General features: G+C 39.5%; 1 protein-coding gene across 1 annotated transcript in view; it reads right to left on the bottom strand.

The window, feature by feature from the left end:
* Positions 1-10,095: 10,095 nt before the first annotated feature.
* Positions 10,096-25,948, bottom strand: part of NDP (norrin cystine knot growth factor NDP) — a 57,822-nt gene continuing 41,969 nt past the window's right edge. Inside the window, exon 3 of the mRNA XM_072615119.1 lies at positions 10,096-10,923. Within this exon, the coding sequence (XP_072471220.1) occupies positions 10,696-10,923 (228 nt within the window). The 3' untranslated portion in view covers positions 10,096-10,695. The remainder of the gene's footprint in view (positions 10,924-25,948) is intronic.

Raw genomic sequence — 25,948 nt, 5'->3', positions numbered from 1 at the left:
GTTTCAATTTTTTTTCTCTCAAAGGGACTGATTAGATAGGAGCTTAAGGTCCCTTCCAGCCCCTTCATCCTGAGAAACAAGGTGTTCATGCATGTTTTGTATAGATTTCAGTAGGGCTGCTGTTAAAATTCAGTGATACATTAGCGCCACCTAAAGGCTTTGTACAAATTCTCCATCTGTATACTGGAAGAGTGCATTCAGGCTGATGAAATTCTATTCTGCTGGAGAGATAAGAATCAACTGGAGATTGATATCCTGCTAGCTAGCCGTGTTCTCCCTTTCTATTAAAATTTAGAAGGAAACTCTACTGGGTAAGGTGGCAATGTTTCCCCTGAAGACGTAGGTCCTTCTTTTTTGTACACCAGCGTTCTTTTTGCAGGAGTCCCTTGTGAAATGGCCATCCACAGGTCTTTGTCTTCCAGAAACTACCAGAGTAAGCATCTTTCTCAATCTTGTGTAATATATTACGTGGCCATATAATGATTGAAGGTTGTCTTATTTGTGGAGCAGGGATGGGTGGGCAACAGATAACACTTCTGTTTAAAAGTCGATGACAAGAGAAACATAGGAGAAGGACAGGTATATTGAAAAGAGTGTAATTTTCCCCAACCCCTTCACAGAGAAAACCCCCCCAAAAGTGACAGGTGCTAGGTTACTCTCTCTTTGTGTATATGTATGTGTATATGAATGTATCATATATGTATGTATGTATATACATGTAAAGGTGTGTGTGTATAATAAAGAACAAATAGCTAGGTTCTACCCCTGACTCTGCCATTAATTCACTGTGATCTTGAGTAAGTCATTTATTTCCCATGATGCTTAGCTTCCTTATTGGTAAAATAAGGGCTAGACTTAAAGATCTTTGAGGTCTCTTCCCTTCAGTGTTTATGAATATTAACATGTTAACATAACAAGTTAACATGACCATGGGAGGTAGGTGCTGTTATTATTCTTATTTTTCAGATGAGTCCATTGAATCAGACAGCGGTTAAGTGATTTTTCAGAAGTGATATACCTAGTAAATATCTGTTGCTGGTCATCCTTCATTTTCAAAGAGGACCAATGACTTCACAGGGTGATGTCTTGACTTACACAAGAACTGGATTTCAATGAGATAGTGTTGCAGAGTCTTTAGCCTTACTCTCTCTTTCAGAATCATTAAAGTCCAGTGGTAGGACAAAAGTCAAGATGGCAGGCGATGGTCTGGGCTGGTGTCCTCCGTGTCTGACCAAGCTCAATAGTGCCTGCTTCAGCCATCTTCATGGCCATTGGAATAAATTTTTCTCATCTGCATATTCTGTCTGTTTGGGGTAGACATTCTCCTAAATCACTGACAGGTTTGAGGCTTCTCGGTTAACTTCCACCTGATTTAGCCCATCTGCCAAGATAGTGTTACCAGGGTCACAGCTTCTTGGAGCCACTATTTTTTATTGACTGACTGACCTTGTCCAAGTAGTTTGTCCTCAGTGAGTCTCCATTTCCTCCAGTCCACTAGAATGGGAGATTCTAGAGAACAAGGACTACTTTTGTCTTCCAGAGTTTAGCACAGAGTTTGGCAAAGAAATAAGCCTTTAAGTAAGTATCTAGGCTAGATTTGAACTCAAATCATCCCGACTCCAAGTACATCCCTTACAGACCTCTAGGAAGGGATGAACTCTGATTTCTTCTCTTTTCTTGCCATAGAAGAGTCTTATCAAAGCAGCATATAAAGAAAGCCTGCCCTTAGGGTACCCCAGAAGACCAGAGTTCCACTACATATTGCGATTCTGGGCAAGTCACTGGGGCAACTCCCACTATGGAATCAGCATAGTTTCCACACTAAAACCACAGGTCCAAAAGTTAAATATTAGCTCTGTTTTTACTCACTATAGCTTTTTGAGCCATGTAATGCAGCAACATCTTGGTCCATGCAATATCCATGGGATGACTCTTTGCTTTGGAAGTATGGCAGCTCTAAGATAGATACCAATGGATAGAGCCATTTTTCTTAGAAATGTGTCTGCTGTGAAGGATTTGATGTTCCCTGCAGGATTCAATTCAATTTTATTGAAATGAAATGAGATTGAGTTTAATTGATTTGGGTATATTTGAAAGGGTTCGATAATTCTGAAAAACTGGAGGGGAGGGTATAGATTCCCAGTGCTTTAGGTGAAATGATCATCCTGAGGTTCTGAGTCTGCTTCTCTCTCCTTTCTTACTTTTAAGACAAACTTTACTGATGAATCATTAATAAAACATACATTATTCATACCTAAAGTTCTTTCCCATTTTTATATGGTTCCTGCCGATAGACTCAGGATGAATGAATGAAAAAAAAAAACACTCTGCTAAGCCTAAAGATACAGGGAAAAAAAGTCCCTGCTCTCAAGGGGTCAACAGGAGGAGTGATGGTCTTGGTGAGATATTTTGGTATGGAAAGTTGTGTGGCACATGGCAAATAAAATGACAACCCTTTTCCAGAAAAAAAAAGTCAGCATTGATTTGATTATAGTTTTAGAACAGAAAAAGCAAGGTTACAGGGCAGGAGAGCATGCATGCTGCCAAACGCATCAAGGAGAAGATTGTTGGGAGGTAGAATAAAGCACGGATCTCAAAAGAATGCTGCATGTTTTCCTTCCAGGCTCGTCTAACAACCGTCCCTGACTGGTGCCTTTTCTTCTCATATATCTTGATTTTTCATCTATGCTGGTTGCACTGCTAGAACAACACTGGCTGCATCTTTTACCAAGATAAGAAGCCTGAATGCAGCAGAAGAATCTCTACATTTCTTTTGCAGTTGGGATATGTGCTTTTTCTCTTTACTGGAACAAAAACAAAGCTATTTAATTTAAAATGAATAATCTGCCTAGGAGTATTTATTCAGCATGTGTTTCATAAACCTCTGAGCTGGAGACAAAGTCTCAGGATAGATAACAAAAGGAAGGGCTTTCATTCACTCACCAGCAACAACAAAGATGCCTGCCCATCTGTTATTTGAGGATTTTTCTAATAGAGAAGAGAATGAAAGAGGAAAATGGAACTAGATGAAAAGGAGGAATGTTTGCAAATTTGAGGTGGAATATACCAATTTTAAAAAAATGACTTTTCTAAAACAAATGCTCACCTTATCTGGAACTCAATTTGATAAAACATTGTCTCATCTTACCTGTTGTATGATTTGACAAAAACAATCTACGGTTCTTTGATGGTCCCTCCAATTCAAGCCATTAATATTGGAAGCAGCTAGACAGGACAGTGTGGAGAGAGCACTGAGCCTGAAATAAGGAAGACCTGAGTTCAAATCTAGTCTCACTAGCTTTTTGACCTGGGCATATTACTTAACATCTGTTTGCCTCAGTTTCCTCAACTGTAAAATAGGGATCATTAACAGTACCTACCTTGCAGGGTTGTTGTACATATCAAATGAGACAATATTGGTAAAGTGTTTAGCAGAGCACCTGGCACATAGTAGATGTTGTATAAATGCTTATTCCCTACTCCAAATATGAAATAGTTCTTGAAAAAAGGGAGAAGAGGAGCTATCAGGAGGAAAGGGGAGAAAGGGTGCTGTATATTGGTGAACTAATTGAAGAAATAAAGTGAAATCTTTTCATGCAATTTATGCTGAGCTCAGCAGTGGCAAATATTGAAAAGAGATCTGGATTTGTAGTCAGAGGAATTGGGTTCCAATGCTAACCTGTTGAGAACTAACTTGGTGACTTTAAGTAATTTTACCTCTTTGGGCTTCAGTTTACTCATCTGTAAAAGGAGAGGAGTAGATTTCATTACCTCCAAGGTTCTTTTCAGCTCCAAACATGTCATCCTATATATGGTGGGAAACATAAGCCCTAAGTTCTACAACAGGTGCCAGCACTGTATTTGCTTTCATCATCGTTGTTGTTCAGGTACATCCAATGCTTTGGGGGTTTTCTTTTTGAAGTTACTAGAGTGGTTTGCCATTTCCTTCTCCAGCTCATTTTATAGATGAGGAAACTGAGGCAAACAGAGTTAAGTGACTTCTCCAGGGTCACATGGTTAGTGTGTCTGAGGCTGGATGATGAAGATGAGCCTTCCTGACTCTAGGTTCAGTTCTCTATCCACTGCGTTACCTGGCTGTCCTGGCACGAAATTACATCAAGCAAGTTATTTAATTGCTTGGTGACTCTGTCATCTCATCTGTAAAGATTTTTGCATTATATACTCTTGGGATATTCAGGAGGAAGAGGCTTTGTATACCTTCAAGCACTCAATAATATTACCATATACTCTCACATACAAAGGCATACATCTGTGTTTATATTTATATGTGTAGAGTGAGTTTCATAGAATGTTAGAACTGAAACGCTAACTATAATCTAGCCCAACCCCCTCATTTTGTAGGTAAGGAAATTGACACCTAGAGAAATTAAGAGACTCACCCAAGTTCACATGCCAAGTTAATGGCAGTCAGATCTAAAGACCCTGGTCCCCTGCCTAGTCTAGGATGCTGTGTTTTTTCACCATACTTTGTAACTGACAATATCCATTCCTCACAATATCATATTGGCAATTAGTAGATTAAGCTCTTTAAGCTGGCAGTCAGTTGATTGGCAGTTTATCTAATACCTTCCCAGGCATCAAATTTAAGCTCTAGCAGGCCTCTCATTTGCAGAAACTTTTCAACCATTTCTAAAAATATGGGTATTTTTGTTCTTTCTTGGGAGACTTGTCTCTCCATGAATTTTCAAAAATCCCATATTGTGTCTCTGAATTACTTGAAGGAATTTTAGATGCTTTGACATGTCTTACTGATGCAGATACATGGGAGGTCACTTGAACAAACACTAATCTTTCCTTATTTTAGCTGTCCTACTTTACAATGATGTCACAAGGGAAGTGGTTATGTTTGGGCAATATTGCATTCTATACAAAATGCTAGATATATACTAATACAAAATACCAATTTTATTTTATTGGGATGTTTTTACTGTTATTGAACCATGTGACCTCAATTCCTGTCTGACTGGTCTTGAATTTAAAATTAATCATGAGTCATCAGCATCAGGGACTAGCTTACATAGCTTTTCCCCAAATGGCTAGACATGGCCAGGAGTGTGCACATTTCAGACGTTGTGGACAAGGTTTGTGGAATGTGTAAGTAGGAGTAACTGGATGACGTTCAGAGAGGAAATCTCTGGAGCTGTAATACAGTGAATTAATTTCTCAGACAAAGTTGAGACCTACATGTCCTATTGCTTTACTTTCAAATTAGACTTAATGTTGAGTATATAGTAAAACTATAGGAGATAAAGGATCTAACAGTCCCCTGCTACATGTGGATAGAACATGTCAAATATTATGCTGCATACTATCTATTCACTTTTATTTATTGAGGAGTAATATTGTCCTGAAGAGAATTTAATTCTCTTACTCAAGGAATATAGCAGGATATTTCAATAATATAGAAATTTGTTGAAAAAATATATAAAAGAATTATGGCACTAGTATGCTCATATATCTCTATCTATTTAAGATGGCTAGGTTATGGTGTAGAATCAAAAACCAAGATGGTGTATGCTGAAATAAAAAACAGTGAGATTTGGGTGTCGAATGGGGAACTCAGAAATCAGGAGAAGGTTAATTTCTTCAAAGTATTTCTTTACTTTTTCTCCAAGGGAAGCTGCCATACAAGAGGAATCATAGGCAATCTATGGTTAGAGAAGATCTGAAAGGTTTCACTTTATTATTCTATGACATATTTTCCAGGCCCTTCTAATGGTTACCAAGAATGGATCTTAAAGGTGGATTTCTAGAACCAAAATTAGAAAAAATAAAAAGTTTAATATGTAATTTGTAAAAAAAATTCTAATTGTGAGAAGGGAGATGCCCAGAAATGTCACAGTTTTACAATCAGAGACTCTTTCGCTGGAAAAGACTATAGAAATCATTTCTTTCACTTCCTCATTTTATAGAGGTTGGAGAGCTGACATCTAGAGAGTTTAGGGGACTTTCTCAAATTCATAGGTAATCCATGATAGAACTAGCACTAGAACCTGGATATCCTCTTACCAGTAGAAGAAGATGTACTACTCTTAGTGGACCACAGATTGAACAGAATATTATGTAAACAATTTAGCGTTATTGCTTAGAGTTCAATTTATAAACCATTGTAAGGAATGAATTTGCCTAGTTAACTTTATAAGAAATTATATATACTTAATATGTCATAAGAATATATAACTAATTTAATGCATTATATATAATTTATTACATATAATTAACATAATTTACTATATTAACATATAATTAATATAATGTTATATATTTATATATAAGTATATATAATGCACATTTATATAATTTATATTATACAAAACTCTACTGTCTGTAACTTTTTGAGAGAGGTAATAAAAGTGTCATCATCCTCATTTTATTGATAGGGAAATAGAGGCTCATAGGGGTCCAGTGATTTACCTAAGACATTACAAGGAGAAAGTAGTAGAACAAGAATTTGAACCCAGGAATTCTTGGGCTAAATGTAATGTGCTTACCACTGCTTTCCTTAAACTGTATAATGGTAAAGATGTTGATACCATTCGTATAAAAATTATGGTAAGCATTTAACTCATAAGCGTCTCAGCTTGACTGATCCAGGGCAGTTACCTCTTAATTTTCCACCTGGCTGCACTTCTGCTTTTCATCATGATCTTAAGTAACTTGTGTTCCTGCAAGACAGCATCAACTCTGAAAACTCACACCTGCCCAGTACCCTCAGCCACTGGGCTTCCTTCCTTTCTCTGATGGTGGAGGGTAGAGGGTGGACCTTGGAAATCTCCTTCCAGATCCTCCATTTAAGGAGGGGCAAAAGCAGCCTTCTCATAATTTCCCATCTGTCTGTAGAACTTCATCATTCCTTGCACCATATAACCCCCCTTCCATTCTTCCTTCCATTTCAGCTTCTTTTTATGTGATGTCTTCCCCCATCAGATCATGAGTTCCATGAGGGCAGGAACTGTCTTGACTTTCTTTGTGTCCCCAGAGATCACTTAGCACAGTGCTTGGAACATAGAAGTTTAATAAACGTTTATTGGCTATTTATGCCATATCTGGTATATGGCTCCTTCAGAAGTACTCCAATTAATAGATTAGAAAAGGCTATGGTTCCATACTCATTAATACTTCATACAAATATTTTCAAAGTCCCTTATGACTGATATGACCGATTCAGCCCAAATCAACCAATCTAATGTTAGAATTCCTTATGGAATTTAAGACATCTTAACATCAGATGGTATGGGAGGTTCTCTCCTTTTCAAGGGAGCTTTTGCTTGTCATTTATACAGTATCAAATCCCTGATTTTTCAACCCATTCTTTTTAATAATAAGCAATGATTTATTACTGAATTTCTTATGTGAAACTTTTTTCCTGCCCATCTCTCCCACTCATAGGGTGGTCTGGTCAACAGCACTGAAATGCCAGGCACAGCTCCTACGGGATCATACTCTGAGACCTGTCCAAATGGAAAAGTACATTCACTTTGTTGATTGATTTACAACTGGGAAATATTTAAAATAATTATATTCAAAATATAATTACTTTCTTTTGTATATAGGACATCAGTATGTGAAAGACATGTCTGTATGATGTAGCACTCTTTGGAATTTCATTGACAATTAAGAGACTTTAGGAGGAGTTAGTGTTTACTAATCATTTCAAGTACGGTTACTTCTGGTAGTCCTGAGAAATATTATCCAATCCTCTTCTGAGGACCACAAGCTTTTGGGTTGCAACTGCCTCGCAGTTCTGCAGATATCTCTTGAGATGCACATATCCTTGAATGGAAAGGAACTGAGAGTTGGTATGCTATTTGCAGGAGCAATGGCTTAAATCAAATTAGAGTTAGGAAAACCTGGCTCCAACTTCTGCCCTAGATGCTATTAGATGTGTGACTGAGTCCTTTCACTTCTCTGAGATGCAGTCTGCTCCTATGACAAGTAAGGATAATAATAGCACCTATCTCAGAGAGTTGTGAGGATCAAAGGAGATGTGTGCAAAGGACTTTGCAAATTTTCTGTGTGACCTTAGGCAAGTCACTTAACTCCAATTGCTTCTCATCCCCCTCCCCAAAATAAAACCCAAACCAAAAAAGAAATCCTTTAAAGTGCTTTGTAAACATAAGCTATTATTATTACTATTATTAATGATAATCAATGCCAGGAAACGAAGATTCTAGTCCTTCATTGGACACCTGACTTGTAAAGGGAGTAGAGCTTTTGTGGCGAAGAAAGCATTTTATAAAGGCTCTCGGGGTGTGAGCTATAGTGAACCAAAAGGACTTCAGTTCTATTCTGGAATATCCTACAACCCTGCCCACTGAAAACATATCCTGCTTTGCTTTTACGCCTAGCCCCAAAGCAAAACTTTGTAAGCCTATCAACCCCCACCCCCTTATGAAAAACACCTCCCCAAAACTATTAGTCTCAGAAATAACTCTACTATGTGTCCTAGCACACCCATCTTTCCTTTTCTCATGGGCTAAAACAATGTTTCCAAGGATGCTTGTCCAGCATCAATGCCAGTTAAGTAAGTGCGTTGGATGTTACAGGGCCTATCATGACAAGTCATTGAGTGGGAAAGGAAGTACTCAAGAATACTTGAGTGGGGGGGGGGGGGCGCTGTAGTGGTTTTATGTGGACATCTGCAGTGAAAGGTGGTGCTGGGCTAGAGGTTTATCATTGGCAAGAAGAGATGGGCTTGTTTGACATCGGGATTTCTGAGGGTGGGCTTGTGCCGCTCTGTGAAGCCTGTAGGGTGTTTCCGGGGTAGGGGGCCCTTCTCCCATTTTTCCTTGCTTGGCTTCCCCTTTCACCTTGGCTGCCCCACCCAGTTATTCTGCCAGGGGTTCTTAACCTGGGATTCACAGACCTGCCAAGGAACCCATAGAGAGAGGTCAGGGGCTCTGTAAACTTGAATGGGGAAAAAATACATTTTTTTTCACCTTTACTTCGGTGAAGTACTTTGATTTGCTTTGTAATCCTATGCATTTATTTTATGTATTTAAAAATATTCCATGACACAGCAAAAGCTTAAGAACCCCGGCAATTAGCAGGTGAACCAGAATGTTTCTTTAAGAAGGTCAGAGTTTTCTGCACCTTGAAACAATAAAAGACCTTTGCCTGGGGTGGGGATGGAGTGGGGGGAAAGGTATCCCCTTTGTCTTAGGGCTTGTAGCCCTAAATGCCTTCTGGTCTATTTTCTGTGTTGATTTTACAGGAGAAGCAAATAGTGTCTTATTTTAACCTTTTTAACTGTATTATTTTAATTATTAAATTAGTAAAGTATTTTAAAGTAGATTTTATGGTCCACCAAGGAATTATTGCATTTTAAACCTCAAACTTGAATGATAAGTTAAGTCTATAATAGTCTGACTAAGGAAACCATTGTGGGAGATAGTACTAGAGAGAAAGAACACTAGAGGGTTATTCAGATGACCTGGGTTTGAATCCTGATTTAATTAGTCACTGACTGTATAACTCTGGGCAAATTACTTAGCCTCTCTGAATCTCCTCAGCATCTTCATCTGTAAAATGAGGTGTTTGGATAAGATTATATATAACAAGTTTTTTTTTTCCAGTTATCAGTCCTAAGAGAGTTTATTTTTTCCTTAAAATCAAGGATTTCTGATTGAACAGATCTGATAGCAGCCCCCCATTGGTTGTAATAATTGCCTCAATGACCAAAAACATCTGTGGATCAAGTGTTCAAAAACTGAAATAGTAGCTGAGTTAGGCTGCCAGTTTGGCACCTGGTAGAGACACTAAGTCTCATGTAGAGGACGGGGAGATTAGAAAAACATACAAATAGAGCTGCTTAAGCCATAGTGCATATACATACTGGTTGATATCTGAAGTTGCAGCATTTGTATACATGAATATAACTAGTCCACATGCATCTGTACAGGTCTTTGAAGTTCTGCCCTTACACTCATTTGACTGATGACAGTCATAATTTATTTAAGATAGACTCCAAATAAATGCCCGAATAGATATCATTATGTTTGTCCTAAGCCATTCCTAAATGAGCCCTTAGTTGTCAAGGTCTAGACATTCCAGCATCCCAAAAGAGAGCCTGAATTTTCTTGTTAATTATTTTTAATGCCAGCTAAACTTGGTCAAGCATGTCCACATACTTGGTGTTTGGAATAGACAAGTGACAACTTTTAGCAGCAGCAGCAGCAAACATAATCAGGAACGATGTAAAATGGAGATGAAAACTTAACAGTAAAAGAAGACTCCGTAGACAAGGCCTGGGCATCCTTCTGCCCAATGGCATTTCTTCCATGGGATCTTCTGATGAGTGATGGCTTGTCGCTTGCCTTGTTTTCCCCACTAGTGCTCATGGGTGGAGAGCATTCAGATCAAAGTGGAGAAAAGAGGAATCTTAAAAACTACTGAAAGAACTTGGTCCAAGGGGAGGTAGAGTAGGGGGAGGGAGGAGAAGACCCAGGAAGATGCCAAAACCAATGTCTCCTCTTTATGAACAAACTCATAATGTCTATTAGTAGAACACGAATGGACCAGGTTCCCTGCCTTTCTCTGTTCCCTTTCTACAGTGCCTCATCTGGGAGAAATTATCCTGCTGGATCTTACAGCCATCTGTCCTTTGGGGGTCCAGAACCCCACAGCTGTGGCGTCAATGCCAGCCAGTCCTACAGTGCCTCCAGTGGGCAAGCCTTAGGAGCTGCACTCTTCACAGTGGCAGGAGAGGATGTACCGGTAGGTGGCTGTGAGTCTCATTCCCCCAGAGCATCGAAGCCTCAGGGCCTTCAGTTTGGAGGTCTGGGGTCGGCAGCAGTGACAGGTAGAGCGAAAAGGCTGCTTCAGCACCGTGCTGAAGGAGACCAGAGGCTCTGAGCGGGAGGGCTGACTGCAATGCCCCTCACATCTTGCCAACAGCACCATCTAAAAGAGAGAAAAAGAAATAGTCAACAAAATTTACCACAATATCCACTTTTTTTTTTGCATCTCTGTGTGTGTGTGTGTGTGTGTGTGTGTGTGTGTGTGTGATTACCAAGACAAAAGAAAGAACTGTGGAACACTTGCTACCTGTGTGACCCTGGGCAAGTCACTTAATCCTGTTTGCCTCAGTTTCTTCATCTGTAAAATGAACTGGAGAAGGAAATGACAAACTACTCTAGCACCTTTGCCAAGAAAACCCTAAGTGGTTTCATGAAGAGTCAGACATGATTGAAAATAACTGAACACTACAAAATCTTAAAATGAACTACCATAAGAGTGTACTTCCCCAAAGAGATTGTGCTCATTCATAAACTCTTTGTTTCACGTTGGTGTTTCTATCTGGACAGAAAAGGAGAGAAGCTAGACAAAAGCAAAAGTATTAACTCAGCACAACATTAACGACCCCCACTTGAAGGTAATTAAGGAATTAACAGAGCCCACTAGAAAGTAGCTGTTATATATTATTCCAACATTTTTTTTTTACTAATTTTTTTTTACTAATGCCTTTAGGCGTTATGTCTCTCCCTACTGTTCTTTACCTAGGGAACAATCATTTCTTTTTTTTTTTTTTTTTTTTTTTTTTTTTTTTATTTTTTTTTTTTATTATTAAATTTATTTATTTAACTTTTAACATTCATTTTCACAAAATTTTGGGTTACAAATTTTCTCCCCTTTTATCCCCTCCCCCCCCAAACACCAAGCATTCTAATTGCCCCTATGACCAATTTGCTCTCTCTTCTATCATCCCTCACTGCCCTTGTCTCCATCTTCTCTTTTGTCCTGTAGGGGCAGATAGCTTTCTATACCCCTTTACCTGTTTTTCTTATTTCCTGGTGGCAAGAACATTACTCGACAGTTGATCCTAACACTTTGAGTTCCAACTTCTCTTCCTCCCTCCCTCCCCACCCCTTCCCTTTGGAAGGCAAGCAATTCAATATAGGCCATATCTGTGTAGTTTTGCAAATGACTGCCATAATAGTTGTGTTGTATAGGACTAACTATATTTCCCTCCATCCTATCCTGTCCCCCATTACTTCTATTCTCTTTTGATCCTATCCCTCCCCATGAGTGTCGACCTCGAATTGCACTCTCCTCCTCATGCCCTCCCTTCTATCATCCCCCCCACCCTGCTTGTCCCCTTATCCCCCACTTTCCTGTATTGTGAGATAGGTTTTCCTACCAAAATGAGTGTGCACTTTATTCTTTTCTTTAGTGGAATGTGATGAGAGTAGACTTCATGTTTTTCTCTCACCTCCCCTCTTTATCCCTCCACTAATGAGTCTTTTGATTGCCTCTTTTATGAGAGATAACCTGCCCCATTCAATTTCTCCCTTTCTCCTCCCAATATATTTCTCTCTCACTGCTTGATTTCATCTTGTTTTAAAGATATGATCCCATCCTATTCAATTCACTCTGTGCACTCTGTCTCTATGTATGTGAGCGTGTGTGCATGTGTAATCCCACCCAGTACCCAGATACTGAAATGTTTCAAGAGTTACAAATATTGTCTTTCCATGTAGGAATGTAAACAGTTCAGCTTTAGTAAGTCCCTTATGACTTCACTTTGCTGTTCACCTTTTCATGGTTCTCTTCATTCTTGTGTTTGAAAGTCAAATTTTCTTTTCAGCTCTGGTCTTTTCATCAAGAATACTTGAAAATCCTCTATTTCATTGAAAGACCATTTTTTCCCCTGAAGTATTATAGTCAGTTTTGCTGGGTAGGTGATTCTTGGTTTTAGTCCTAGTTCCTTTGACTTCTGGAATATACTGTTCCATGCCCTTCGATCCCTTAATGTAGAGGCTGCTAGATCTTGTGTTATCCTGATTGTATTTCCACAATACTTGAATTGTTTCTTTCTAGCTGCCTGCAGTATTTTCTCCTTGACCTGGGAACTCTGGAATTTGGCCACAATGTTCCTAGGAGTTTCTCTTTTTGGATCTCTTTCAGGCGGTGTTCTGTGGATTCCTTGAATATTTATTTTGCCCTCTGGTTCTAGAATCTCAGGGCAGTTTTCCTTGATAATTTCATGAAAGATGATGTCTAGGCTCTTCTTTTGATCATGGCTTTCAGGTAGTCCCATAATTTTTAAATTGTCTCTCCTGGATCTATTTTCCAGGTCTGTTGTTTTTCCAATGAGATATTTCACATTATCTTCCATTTTTCCATTCTTCTCTCTTTGTTCTGTGATTTCTTGGTTTTGCATAAAGTCATTAGCCTCCATCTGTGCCATTCTAATTTTGAAAGAACTATTTTCTTCAGTGAGCTTTTGAATCTCCTTTTCCATTTGGCTAATTCTGCTTTTGAAAGCATTCTTCTCCTCATTGGCTTTTTGAACCTCTTTTGCCAATTGAGTTAGGCTAGTTTTCAAGGTGTTAATTTCTTCAACATTTTTTTGGGTCTCCCTTAGCAGGGAGCTGATCTGCTGTTCATGCTTTGACTTCATGTCTCTCATTTCTCTTCCCAGCTTTTCCTCCACCTCTCTAACTTGATTTTCAAAATTCTTTTTGAGCTCTTCCATGGCCTGAGCCCATTGGGTAGGCTGGGACACAGAAGCCTTGATTTCTGTGTCTTTGCCTGATGGTAAGCATTGTTCTTCCTCATCAGAAAGGAAGGGAGGAAATGCCTGTTCGCCAAGAAAGTAACCTTCTATAGTCTTATTTCTTTTCCCTTTTCTGGGCATTTTCCCAGCCAGTGACTTGACCTCTGAATATTTTCCTCACACCCACCTCACCTCCTGATCCTCCCAGCCAGTGTTTGTGGTCTGAGATTCAAATGCTGCTTCCAGCCTCAGGGCTTTTGGCGGGGGCAGGGCTGCTATTCAGTATGAGATTATGATCTGGTGCTGAGATCGGGGCAGGGCCACCTCTCAGGCTCAGTTCCCTCAGGGGGTTTATGCACAGACCTTCCGCAATGGATTCAGGCTCCCGCCCGCTTGGGGAGCCCCTGTCTGCAGCCACCTCTCAGCTTCTACCTCCCGGGGGGGGGGCTGTATTATGGGGGCACCCCACTCCCCTCTCGACCCGCCAAAGAGACTCTCTCACCCACCCCTGTCACCTGTGGGTGGAGGGACCCGCGTGGCCGCTGGAGATCCTGTCTGTGAAGCCTGCTCGGATCTTTTCCTCTCGGTGCCGCGGCCGCGGCAGGGCTGCACTCAGCTCCCAGTCCCGGCGCCCAGTCCGCAGCGCGAAGGACCCCCCGCGAGAGGTTTGCAGGTCTCTCTGGAACAGAAATCTCCCTCGGAATTCGCCGTGAGTTACTTCCCTGTAGCCATTCTATGGGTTGTGGGTTCAGAGCTATGTGTATGTGCGTCTTTCTACTCCGCCATCTTGGCTCCACCCCCCGGAACAATCATTTCTTGAGACAAAAATTTAAAGTTGGGGCTGGGGGGAGCAGCTCAACAGAACCTATTAATACATTAGCTTCTGATAGTACATTCAATATTTCATAATTATGGTCTCCCACTTCTAAAATGAAGGGAGAATGGTGCTTTTGCTCGACTCTTTTCCCAGGCCAGTCTTGATTGTTAAAATTGTACAGTGTTCAGTTTTGCATTTTCATTCCTTCAGTTTGCATTGTCATTGTTTTCCTGGCTCTGCTTGCTTTACATTGTGTCAGGTCATACAAGTCTTCCCATGGAAATTCTTCATATTCACTGTTTCTTATAGTGTATTGACACCTCCTCTAAACTCATGCTCCTCATTTGGTATAGCCATCCCCCAATCAATGGGTACCTACTTCGTTTCTAATTCTTGACTACCTCAATAAGTGCTGCCGTGAATATTTTACTGTAGATGGAACCTTTTCTTTTTCTTTTTTTAGTATTGAAAATATTTTATTAAGTAATGACTTCAGTCATTAATCTGAACTGGACACTTTCAGTCTTATAAAATTTCCATGAAAATAGAATTTTTTAATTTGTGGATGTGTATACATATAAATTAATTTGTTTATTTTTAGTTCTAAACATTCACTTCCATAAGTTTTAAATTTTCTCCACCTAGAGCCTTTTCTTCCATTTGTTTTTCTTTTTTTAGTTTAGTTTTTGTTCTTGGGGTACATGCCCACCTACCCCTGGGAACTCTGGGTTGAAGAGTGTAGACATTATAGTCACCTTTAAAGATAGTCCAAGAGAACAAGATTAGTCCCAGAGGACTGGAAAAGGGAGAATGACAAATGGAAGGGTGGATGACCACTCTTAGAGGCCATGTGCGCTTGAACATTGCCAGGGAGGACAATGAGGATGGCAGCCTTGGCAGCAGATCTCCAGTTGTGAGGACTTCAGAAGAAATGGGAAAGTAGGCTGGCTGCCCTCTTAAGTCCACAGACCAAACAAGTGTGGTAGATTGGGGTAACTTGTTTTCATACATGTCTCTCATTCCTGGAGAGTTCTCTCTCATCTCTGCTTCCTGGAATCCCTAACTCTAGTCAAAGCTCACCCCTACACCGGCATTTCCTGCTCCCCTCTTTCCTTCCTTTCCCATCTTCTCCCAATTACTTTGTATATATTTTAAATATATACAATATTTCTGTGAACACATTGCCTCCCTCCCCCGGTAGAATGTATCCTTCAGAGCAGGGACCATTTACATTTTTGTCTCTGTATGCCTCCTACTGAGCACAGTGTCTGGTACATAGTAGACACTTAATAAATGCTTATCTAATGGAATTGAATCATCTCATTCAAACCTTTGTTGTTTGCCTGCTGCATCCTGAACCTTGGGCTTCACCATTTGCTAGTCCCTTCTTTGACCACGTTGTCACTACTAATTTTGACCTTGCTTCCACTTCAGCTATCATTTTCACCTGTCAGTCAATCAATTAACATTTATTAAGCACGTATTACGTGCTGAGCGCTGGACTAAGGTTGGGGATACAAAAAAAGCCCAAAGAAGGTCCCTGACCTCAAGCAGATCACAATGACACGGGAGAGACAAGAAAACAAAAATGTACAAACATGCTAAATACAGGATAAATAGAAAATAAATAAGACAAGAAAGGGGTAGAATTGAAAGTGATTGAGAAACACTTCCTGAAGAAGATGAGATTTTATTTGGGACTAAAGGAAGCCAGCGAACTACCTCTAGCTCTTTCAGTTCCATGATGAATCTCAGCTATCAGGTACTAGATCTTGCCTTAGTCTTATAATCTTGATGTCTATTTGTCCATGAGTCTCTCAGCTATGCACCACCCCCTCCTCCATGTCCCAAATCAGAGAAATTTCAGTTGGTACCATGGGCTTCACTTCGTCACAGCTCTTAATGATTACTCCTTTTAACTGTTCTCCCCTCTTTATATTTCCTCTGAATAATAATACAGCCAGAGTAATTGCAGAATATTAATATGATTATCTGGGATATAGCACAAAAGCAATTACTTAGCAACCACATGAAAAAAAAACAGAAGATACTAGTACTCAACCACAATACCTTGGCAAAGTACAAATAATGACAGACCAATTTCATTTATTTCTCCCTTATAGGAGCATGCTATAATAACAGCAAAAATAAGATATGAAAACTATCTTCATTTTAATCAGGATTTTCTCTCAGGTCCATCTTGACAAGCTTAGAAAGTACCACATTGGTTTTTCAGGCCCAGTGTTTCTCAGCAGGCTGCCTCTACATGAATCACATCTTTTCTCCCTGAGCAGTATCCACTGCCTTTTCTGGAATCCTCTGGGCTAGAGACTTCCATCAGAAAATCAAGTAGACCCGAGCAAGGCCTCACCTGTGCCCATAAAACACCTGACCTTTTCAGCTTTATAAAGGAGGGGGTATACTTGGAGTTACTATGGATGTAGAAGCCCTACCCATCAAACCTGAGAGGAGCAGTGGGAGATTTTTGTTCCAATGTACTATGTTTTGGGGGAAACTCATCAAAGCATGTTTATGAATTCTTTTCTGCTGCAACGCTGACAATTGCAATTATATTTCTTGTTTGCCCTTTGTGCTCTCCTATTATCCCTTCCTTTCTAGATGCTGGACCTCATGAAGGACTAAATAATACTTTGGACAGTCACTAGCTCATCTGACTCTTCCATAAAGCCCTTTTAACAGGTCCCAATACACCTGTACCAGAGGTCATCAGTTATACAACATATATGACAAAGATGGTAGATGCACACCCAATGCATCAATGCTTATGAGAATCATGGCCTTCCACCACCCTCTCTGGCTGGCTATTACCTGCTAATAAAAGTCAATATAAGATTCTGATTCCAGTTTCTACAACTCTTGGTATATCAGAAGAGGGACCATTAAACCGATACATTACAATTAGAAGACTGTCAATATCTAATCCAGGTCATGTTAGGTGGATGAAAAGCTAGACCAAGAGTTACACCCAAGGGATGGTTTTATTTACAGTGAAAAACATTCTATTGTTATCTTTCATCATCAAATTGTATATGTACATAAATATAAAAGTTTTATTTATATTAGATTCATATATTTATTATTTATATCATGGTTGGTTATTATATATTTTAACAATTTATTTCATTGACAGGAGAAAAGTCCATTCTGCTATTTTCCACCTATATTTTCCAAAGGCCTGTGATTAAGTTATCGTGTGATTTCTGTGGCCTTATATGGAAGCTCATGAGCATTTTATTTCTCTTGTTAAAAAAAGAAATAGGCATAACTCATTACATTTTTAGCAAGTCATAGCGTAAAGGTTATTCACTGATATCTTCATCTGAGCGGCCCAGTTCCCTGTTCCTTGAGGCTGGTCACAATCTTTCTTCCCTTTTTTGGAATTCTTTGTTTCCATAGAGATGCACGTGGTGGTGAAGGTAAGACAGTGAACCTGACAAATTGACTGCCAACCAGCATGGATGTGTCCACTGAACTTCCCTTGAACACGATGATTGGGAAAGCACTTTGTTTTGGAAAAACCAATGGAAATTTTTAGATGTTTCCATTCATCTCTCCAGTACATCTCTCACTCAATTTCTGACAAAATATGTTTGGCTTTTTCTAGGCACATCATATATGCAATCTTAATTCTATAAAATAATAAAACTTCATCAATTCAGACTAAAGAAAAGAAAGCTTGTCAGATTTAGTAAAAAAAAAAAGTCTAAATTGCCAAATATTTTAAAAATAAAAATGTTTGTTACTTCTAAGATTAACAATACAGAAATGCACATCAGGGTATGAAAGTAGATTCTAGCAATCCTGCTTAGATTACTAAATATAAATCATCTACAAGTCATGACATAATTTGCATAAAAGTATTACTCTACTAACATGCCTAGGAAACAGAGTTTGAGAATAATTTGCTACTTCTGAGAATTTCAAACATTCTCTTACTGGCTCATTTTAAAACGATTGACTTTTCCTATTTACGGAGTGGAAAAGGTCCTGCCAAATAAAATGGGTACCTGTGGTTTTGAATGGACAATGGGTATGACTCATTGTGGTATGGAGTGGGCAGTGGGTACTTGAGGACTACAGAAGCAGAACACTAACTCTGGCAGACTCTATCATACAGAATCCACTAAATCTACTTTCCTAGGACCAACTTAGCTAAGCGTGGAAAGGTTTATCAACAATAGGATGTACCCTTGGTGATGAATTGTTCAATAATGGCAACTTACGAGAAAAGGAAAAATGCAAAATGGTCTTTCATCCTGTGTGGCCCTTTTCAGTTTCTACAGTGATGATGGCAAAGTTAAGGAAAAGCAAGGCAGAGAATAATGAAAATAATACTGTTTTTATACCTCATTTAAACATTAATGTAATCATCGATATGCAAATGTAAAATCTTTTGTCCAATGACCAATCAGTGGTAATAAAACTGTATAAATTCAATCAATATAAAAGGTATTTATTCATTAAATACCTGCTATATGCCAGGCACTGAAGATAAAAGAAAATAGTCCCTGCCTTCAAAAAAGTTTATATTTTTAGCAGAAACAACACGTACACATGGTTCAGGTCTGACCACGGTACATTCCCCTGCACACACACACACATACACACACACACACACACACACACATCCATTGGCCGTCTCTCACCTCCAGGGTCAACCATAAAATCCTGTTTGGAATCTAAAACCCCTCATAACCTATTTGCCCTCTCCCACCTCATATTTCCAGCCTTCCTGCTCTTTGTTTCCTTTTTTCCCTTGGATCCATTCACATGAGCCTCCTTTGCTCTTCCTCAGATAAGACACTCCATCTCTTAACTCTGGGTGTTTTCAATTACTGTTCCCAAGCACGAAACATCCTCCCTCCTCATCTCCACCTCCTGGCTTCCCTTGATTTCTTCAAGCACCAGCTAAAATTCTTCTGTTTACAGGAAGCTTTTCCTAACCTCATTTTCTTCTGGAGCTTTCCCTCTGTTGATTGCTTCCTATTTATCTTATATATAGCTTGTTTATACATATTTATTTGCCTGTTTTCTCCCCCGTTAGACTTGTGTTCCTTGAGGAAAAAAATTGTTTTTTCCTTTTCTTTGTATCCCTGGTGTTTGGCACAGTGCCTGGCATGTAGTAGGTGCTTAATAAATGTTTATTAACTGAGTGACTTCCTAACATATAACTAAATACAAAACATAAACAAAATAGATACAATTTAATTTCAGGGTGACCAAGGGCACTAGCAGATGGAGGAATAGATAAAGTTTGATAGGTGACCCCTAAGTGGAGTTTTGAAGGAAGCTAGCAGCTCTTGAAGGTAAAGGTGATGAAGAGGCAACTTCCAGGCATGGGAACAGTAGAGAAATGGGAGGTGGCATGTCATATATGAGGAATGTGTGAAAAGGAGGAGTGTAAAACAGTCTGTAAATTTATATCAGATTGTGAAGTACTTTAAATGCCAAAAAGAGGAATTTACATTTTATCCTAGAGTCATCTGAACTGTCTGAGCAGGGGAACAATCTTTGCAGACTTTTACCTTAGGAATGTTATTTTGATAGCTTCATGGAGGACATATTAAGGAGGGGAGAGACAAGGCAGGAAGACCAAAGGATATAGTCAAGGTGAGAGATGATACGGAATTGATTCAGCTTGGTAGACATGACCAGTGAAGTCAAGGGCAAGAATGTGAGAGATGGCAAGAGAGAATCAACAATAACAATGGATAACATTTATAAAGTAACTTAGGATTTGCATAACATTATAAATATATAAGAAGGGTCTCAGGACACAACCAGATCATCCGACTTTGAGGCACCATCCTTCTGTGTTCTCCCAAGTGGGTGGATGAAGGGAATTAAATTGTCTTCCATTGACTAATAGCTGGAACAGGCTAAGTCTTTAAAAACTGTCAGACTGGAGGAAGCGCAGAGCGCATGCAGAGCAGCCTTATGACATGGCAGGAACAGGACCTTTAACAGACTTCAGGGAGCCACTGGCAGCACCCGTTCCCAGATTGCTCAACCCACAAACAGCTTCAAAGGTCAGTGGGAGGGCTTCTTCACCCAGGAGAGGGGAGCGCAGTCTGGATCCCCAGCAGCAGCCACTACAGGGGCAGCTTCCATATTTGGAGACCTCCACCTAGAGTCCCTGGGGGAATTGAGCCTCTGATCTGAATCTCAGCCCTGAGCTTGGCCCTGACAAAATACTCAAAAGTCAAGTAACTGGCTGGGAAAATGCCCCCAAAATGGAAAAAGAATAAGGAAATAGAAGGTTACTTTCTTAGTGAGCAAGTATTTTCTTCCATCCTTTTGGATGAGGAGGAACAATTTAGATCTTCAGAGGAAGACCTAAAAGTCAAGGTTTCTGCATGCAAAACCTCCAAAATAAATATGCAATGGTCTCAGGCCATGGAAGAGATCAAAAAGGATTTTGAAAATCAAGTAAAAAAGGTGGAGGACAAAATTGGGAAGAGAAATGAGAGTGATGCAAGAAAACCAGGAAAAGCAAGTGAACAGCTTGCTACAGGAGACCCAAAAAAATGCAGAAGAAAGTAAGACCTTAAAAAACAGACTAACTCAAATGGCAAAAGAGGCCCAAAAAGCCAATGAAAAGAAGAATGCTTTAAAGAGCAGAATTAGCCAAATGGAAAAGGAAGTTCAAAAGCTCAATGAAGAAAACAGTTCTTTAAAAATTAGAATGGAACAGATAGAGGCTAATAACTTTATGAGAAACCAAGAAATTACAAAACAAAACCAAAAGAATGAAAAAATTGAAGATAATGTAAAATATCTCATTGGAAAAACAACTGACCTGGAAAATAGATCAAAAAGAAACAATTTAAAAATTATTGGATTACCTGAATGCCATGATCAAAAAAAGAGCCTAGACATCATCTTTCATGAATTTATCAAGGAAAACTGACCTGGTGTTCTAGAACCAGAGAGCAAAATAAATATTGAAAGAATCCATGAATCACCTCCAGAAAGAGATCCAAAAAGAGAAACCTGTAGGAATGTTGTAGCCAAATTCCAGAGTTCTCATGCCAAGGAGAAAATATTGCAAGCAGCTAGAAAGAAACAATTTGAGTATTGTGGAAATACAATCAGGGTAACCCAGGATCTGGCACTTCTACATTAAGGGATCAAAGGGCTTAGAATATGATATTCCAGAAGTCAAAGGAACTAGGATTAAAACCAAGAATCACCTACCCAGCAAAACTGAGTATAATACTTCAGGGGAAAAAATGGTCATTCAATGATATAGAGGACTTTCAAGCGCTCTTGATGAAAAGACCAGAGCTGAAAAGAAAATTTTACTTTCAAACACAAGAATCAAGAGAAGAGAGGAAAGAGAAATCATAAAGGACTTTCTAAAGTTGAACTGTTTACATTCTTACATGGAAAGACAATATCTGTAACTCTTGAAACTTTTCTCAGTATTTGGCTAGTTGGATGGATTATATACACACACACATATGTACATATACATATATATATATGTATATATAGACAGAGAGCACAGGGTAAGTTGATTAAGAAGGGATGATATCTAAAAAAAATAAAATTAAGGAATCAGAGAGGAATATATTGGGAGGAGAAAAAGTGAAATGGAATGGGGCAAATTATCTGTCATAAAAGAGGCAAGAGTAAGCTTATTCAATGGAGGAGAAAAGGGAGGGGGTGAGAGGGAAAAAGTGAAACTTACTATCTTCACATTTGGCTTAAGGAGGAAATAACATGCTCACTCAATTTGGTATGAAAATTCACCTTACGCTACAGGAAAGTAGGGGAGAAGGGGACAAGTGGGGTGAAGGGGATGATAGAAGGGAGGGCAGATGGGAGAAGGGAGTAATTAGAAGTAAACACATTTGGGGAGAGACAAGGTCAAATGAGAGAATAGAAGAAATGGGAGGCAGGATAGGATGGAGGGAAATAAAGTTATTCTTTCACACCATGACTATTATGGAAGTCATTTGCAAAACTACACATGTATAGCCCATATTGAATTGCCTGCCTTCTCAGTGGGGATGGGTGGGGAGGAAGGAAGGGAGAGAAGTTGGAGTTCAAAGTATTAGGAACGAATGTTGAGAATTGTTTTTGCATACAACTGGGAAATAAGAAATACAGGTAATGGGGTGTAGAAATTTATCTTGCTCTACAAGAAAACAGAGAAGATGGGGATAAGTGAAGGGAGGGGTATGATAGAAGAGAGGGTATATTGAGAGAAGGAGTAATCTGAATGCAAGGCGTTATGGGGTGGGGGGAGGGGAGAGACAGAGAGACAAATTGGAACTCAAAACTTTGTGGAAATGAATGTTGAACACTAAAAATTAACAAATAAACATTTAAAATAAAAAAAAAAAAACCTGTCAGACTGAGACAGTGTCTTTCCTGTTACATCCAAAGAGCAAAGAACTCACCCAGTTCACCCATAGCATGAGCACCAGGGGAAGAGAAGGTAACATCCCTCCTATCTTTTACCCTAGCTCTGAGAAATGGGCCCAAGTTCTCTGTTATGTTCAATTTGTCCTCAGTTTCAGATGCAGGTGGCAATCTCCACTGAACCTGGGAGTTCCAGTCACAGTGAACAGGAAGCCAGGATTCCAGGCAGGGTGCTATGACCTGCCAGTGTGGTGGGAAAGCCTGGAGAAATCAAGGTGTCTGGGACATGAGCCCAAAGAGGGTTTGCAGCTTAGAATTTGGAATTGTGCTCTACAGACATGAGCTAAGCCAAGAAACTTATCTCCTTCCCCTACCTACAGGCTAAAATAATATAGATAGGGGATTAAGCCCTAGGCCTTGTGGAGTAAGTTTGTGTATTTGTCGTTATACCTTTTGAAGTAAATATTCCTTTGTCAAAGCTATTTTGTAGTTAAATGTAACTAGACTACAAGCCACCTAAACATTAGGGATACACCATTTGTAAGGGCTGGTGCCATTGACAGAGTCAATTGCCAACCTTACTAAAGGGTACCTGAGAATTCTAGAGAAGGGTTGAAATGTAACCTATCTAGCCTTTAGGCAGTGAGGAATTTGGTCCTCAGTGTCGTTGTTCAGTCCCATCCCACTCTTTGTGACCTCATTTGGGGTTTTCTTGGCAAAGATACTGGAGTGGTTTGCCATTTCCTGCTCCAGCTCATTTTACATAAGAGAAAACTGAGGCAAACAGAGCTAAGTGACCTCCCCAGAGCCACACAGCTAGTAAGTGTCTGAGACTACATTGAACTCATGAAGATGAATCTTCCTTACTTCAGGACCAGCACTCTATCCACATACATTATCTCGCTTGTTCCCCACAATAACCTTATGATATAGTCGGTATGATTATCATAACTTCAGAAACAAGGAAACTAAACAGAAAAATTAAGTGACTTGGCTGTGGTTAGAGAACTAACTGTCTAAAGCAGGATTTGAATTCAGGTCTTCCGGTCTTTTAAGTCTAGATCTTTTCCCACTATTTCAAAAATACTTGATTTACAGATGAATGAATAAACTATTGGGCTTGACCATTGGTGAGTGAGTGTGTGTGTGTGTGTGTGTGTGTGTGTGTGTGTGTGTGTGTGAGACTTAAGAGTCAGCAAGCATTTACTAAGCACTTAGTATGTGCCAGGAAGTGAGCTAAGTGCTGGAAATATTACAAGGAGAAAGAAGGACAGTCCCTTGCTTTCAAGAAGCTTACATCTGGGGGAAAGACTAGGGGCAGACAATCAATGGGGAAAGACAACAAATAAAGGGAAACTGAAAGGGGAGGGGTAAAAATGAAGGGACTAGTATTCCTCTCAGGAGCATGATAAAGAAATATCAGAGTCAGCCTGCCCAGGAAAGAGACCTGGCTGGCTCCAATGCCTTCCTTAAAGGGAAGTTTTGAGAGGAGCCATCCAACCACTAGGAGAGGCTGTAGGGGCAGAGGATACTTTCAATTTGTGAATTATAGGAATGAGTGAGGCTTCAGGAAGCAGAGTTGGGGCATGTTGGAGAAGGTCCAGTGTATATCTCCTCTTTCCCTCTCTGTCTCTCTCTCTTACTCTCTGTCTCTCTGTCTCTGTCTCTCTCTGTCTTTCTCTCTCCCTCTCCCTCTCTCTTACTCACTCTCTTTCTCTTGCTATCTGTCTGGCTATCCACATACCTCCCTATGTATCATCTCTCTAGACATCTATGTATCCTTCTACCTATATATCATTAATCTATCTACCTACCTATGTATTATCTATCATTTATCTATCTTGAGCAGGCACTAAAAAATGGGTTGTGACTTGGAACAAGATTTGAAATTATAAGCTTATGTAAATGACTCCAAGCTTTTATTGCTCAATTCCATTTTTATGCTATTTGGGGAGAATCTTAGGAATAAAGTGTGCTTTGTAGCCTTAGCTTCCACTCAGTCCCCATGTTGTTGTGATTGGTTTTGGTTTATATGTTAGAAGGATAGCTAGATGGCACAGTGGATAGAACACAGAGACTGAAGTCAGAAAGATTCATCTTCTTGAGTTAAAATGTGGCCTCAAACACTTCCCAGCTGTGTGACTCTGTGCAAATCACTTAACCCTGTTTGCCTCAGTTTCCTCATTTATAAAATGAACTGGAGAAGGAAATGGCAAACCATTCCAATATCTTTGCCAAGAAAACCCTAAATGGGGTCACAAAGAATTGGGCACAATTGAAAACAACTGAATGACAACAATGAAAAATATTTTAGAATTCCCCACCTTCAGTTTAGGAACACAGGTTTGCTACAAGAGGTTAAATGTAGTTACAATAAATTTCTCACCCCAGATAAGATGGTCTTCTGACACCACGGACTTTGACTTAGAACCAGAAACAGGAAGTCAAAAGAATAGACTTAATCTTTGCCTGGGATGTTTATTCTCTCTGGCATTTCTCTGTTGCCCTTAGCTCGATGTTCTACTATGGCCTAAAGAAGCATTAGCATGCATTTGCTTAGGGAGACACTTTCTAATCACTATGGTTTAGCAAAAAGGAGTTAAGATCTACTAAGATGGTCGTGAGGGAGCAAAGCCCATAAGACGAGAGCAAAGAGAAGCCCAACAACCAACAGACCAGCGGATATGCCTACCAGAGACATGGTTAAAAAATGCCCATAGAAGAATGTGAATACTATATTTAGAACAGAGATGGGGTGCTCAGCTTAGTTAGGAGTAGCAGAGAGGAGCATGATGATAACACTGAAGGACATCAACATCCCTGAAACAGTTTGGTTATCAGCTGACCTAGTCACTATGTTTCCTATATGTATGACTTTTGTACATTTGCCCCTAGTTACATGGATTCCTGTATGTATTCCTTTACACAGGACTTATGTTTATCAATATTTCCCAACTTTGTCTACACTTATCATCTCTCTCAATATAAATACAAATCCATCTATCTATCTATCTATCTATCTATCTATCTATCTATCTATCTATCCCTCTTCATCCATCCTCCCTTTTGTACAGCATATATGACTTCCAAGGTATTAAGGCCCTCTTGACCTTACAAATTTTTCTATGACAATGAGTCAAGGAAGATGTGTAATAGACTAAATCTTTATAAGAAGATGACATAATCTATAATCACATCAACAGAGAAGCTTAAAGTGACAC

The sequence above is a fragment of the Notamacropus eugenii genome, chromosome 5 (genome assembly GCF_028372415.1).
Source record: "Notamacropus eugenii isolate mMacEug1 chromosome 5, mMacEug1.pri_v2, whole genome shotgun sequence".
In the NCBI taxonomy this organism is placed as follows: domain Eukaryota; kingdom Metazoa; phylum Chordata; class Mammalia; order Diprotodontia; family Macropodidae; genus Notamacropus; species Notamacropus eugenii.
The sequence above is the reverse complement of the archived record's forward strand: the minus strand, read 5'-3'. Positions and strand labels throughout refer to the sequence as shown.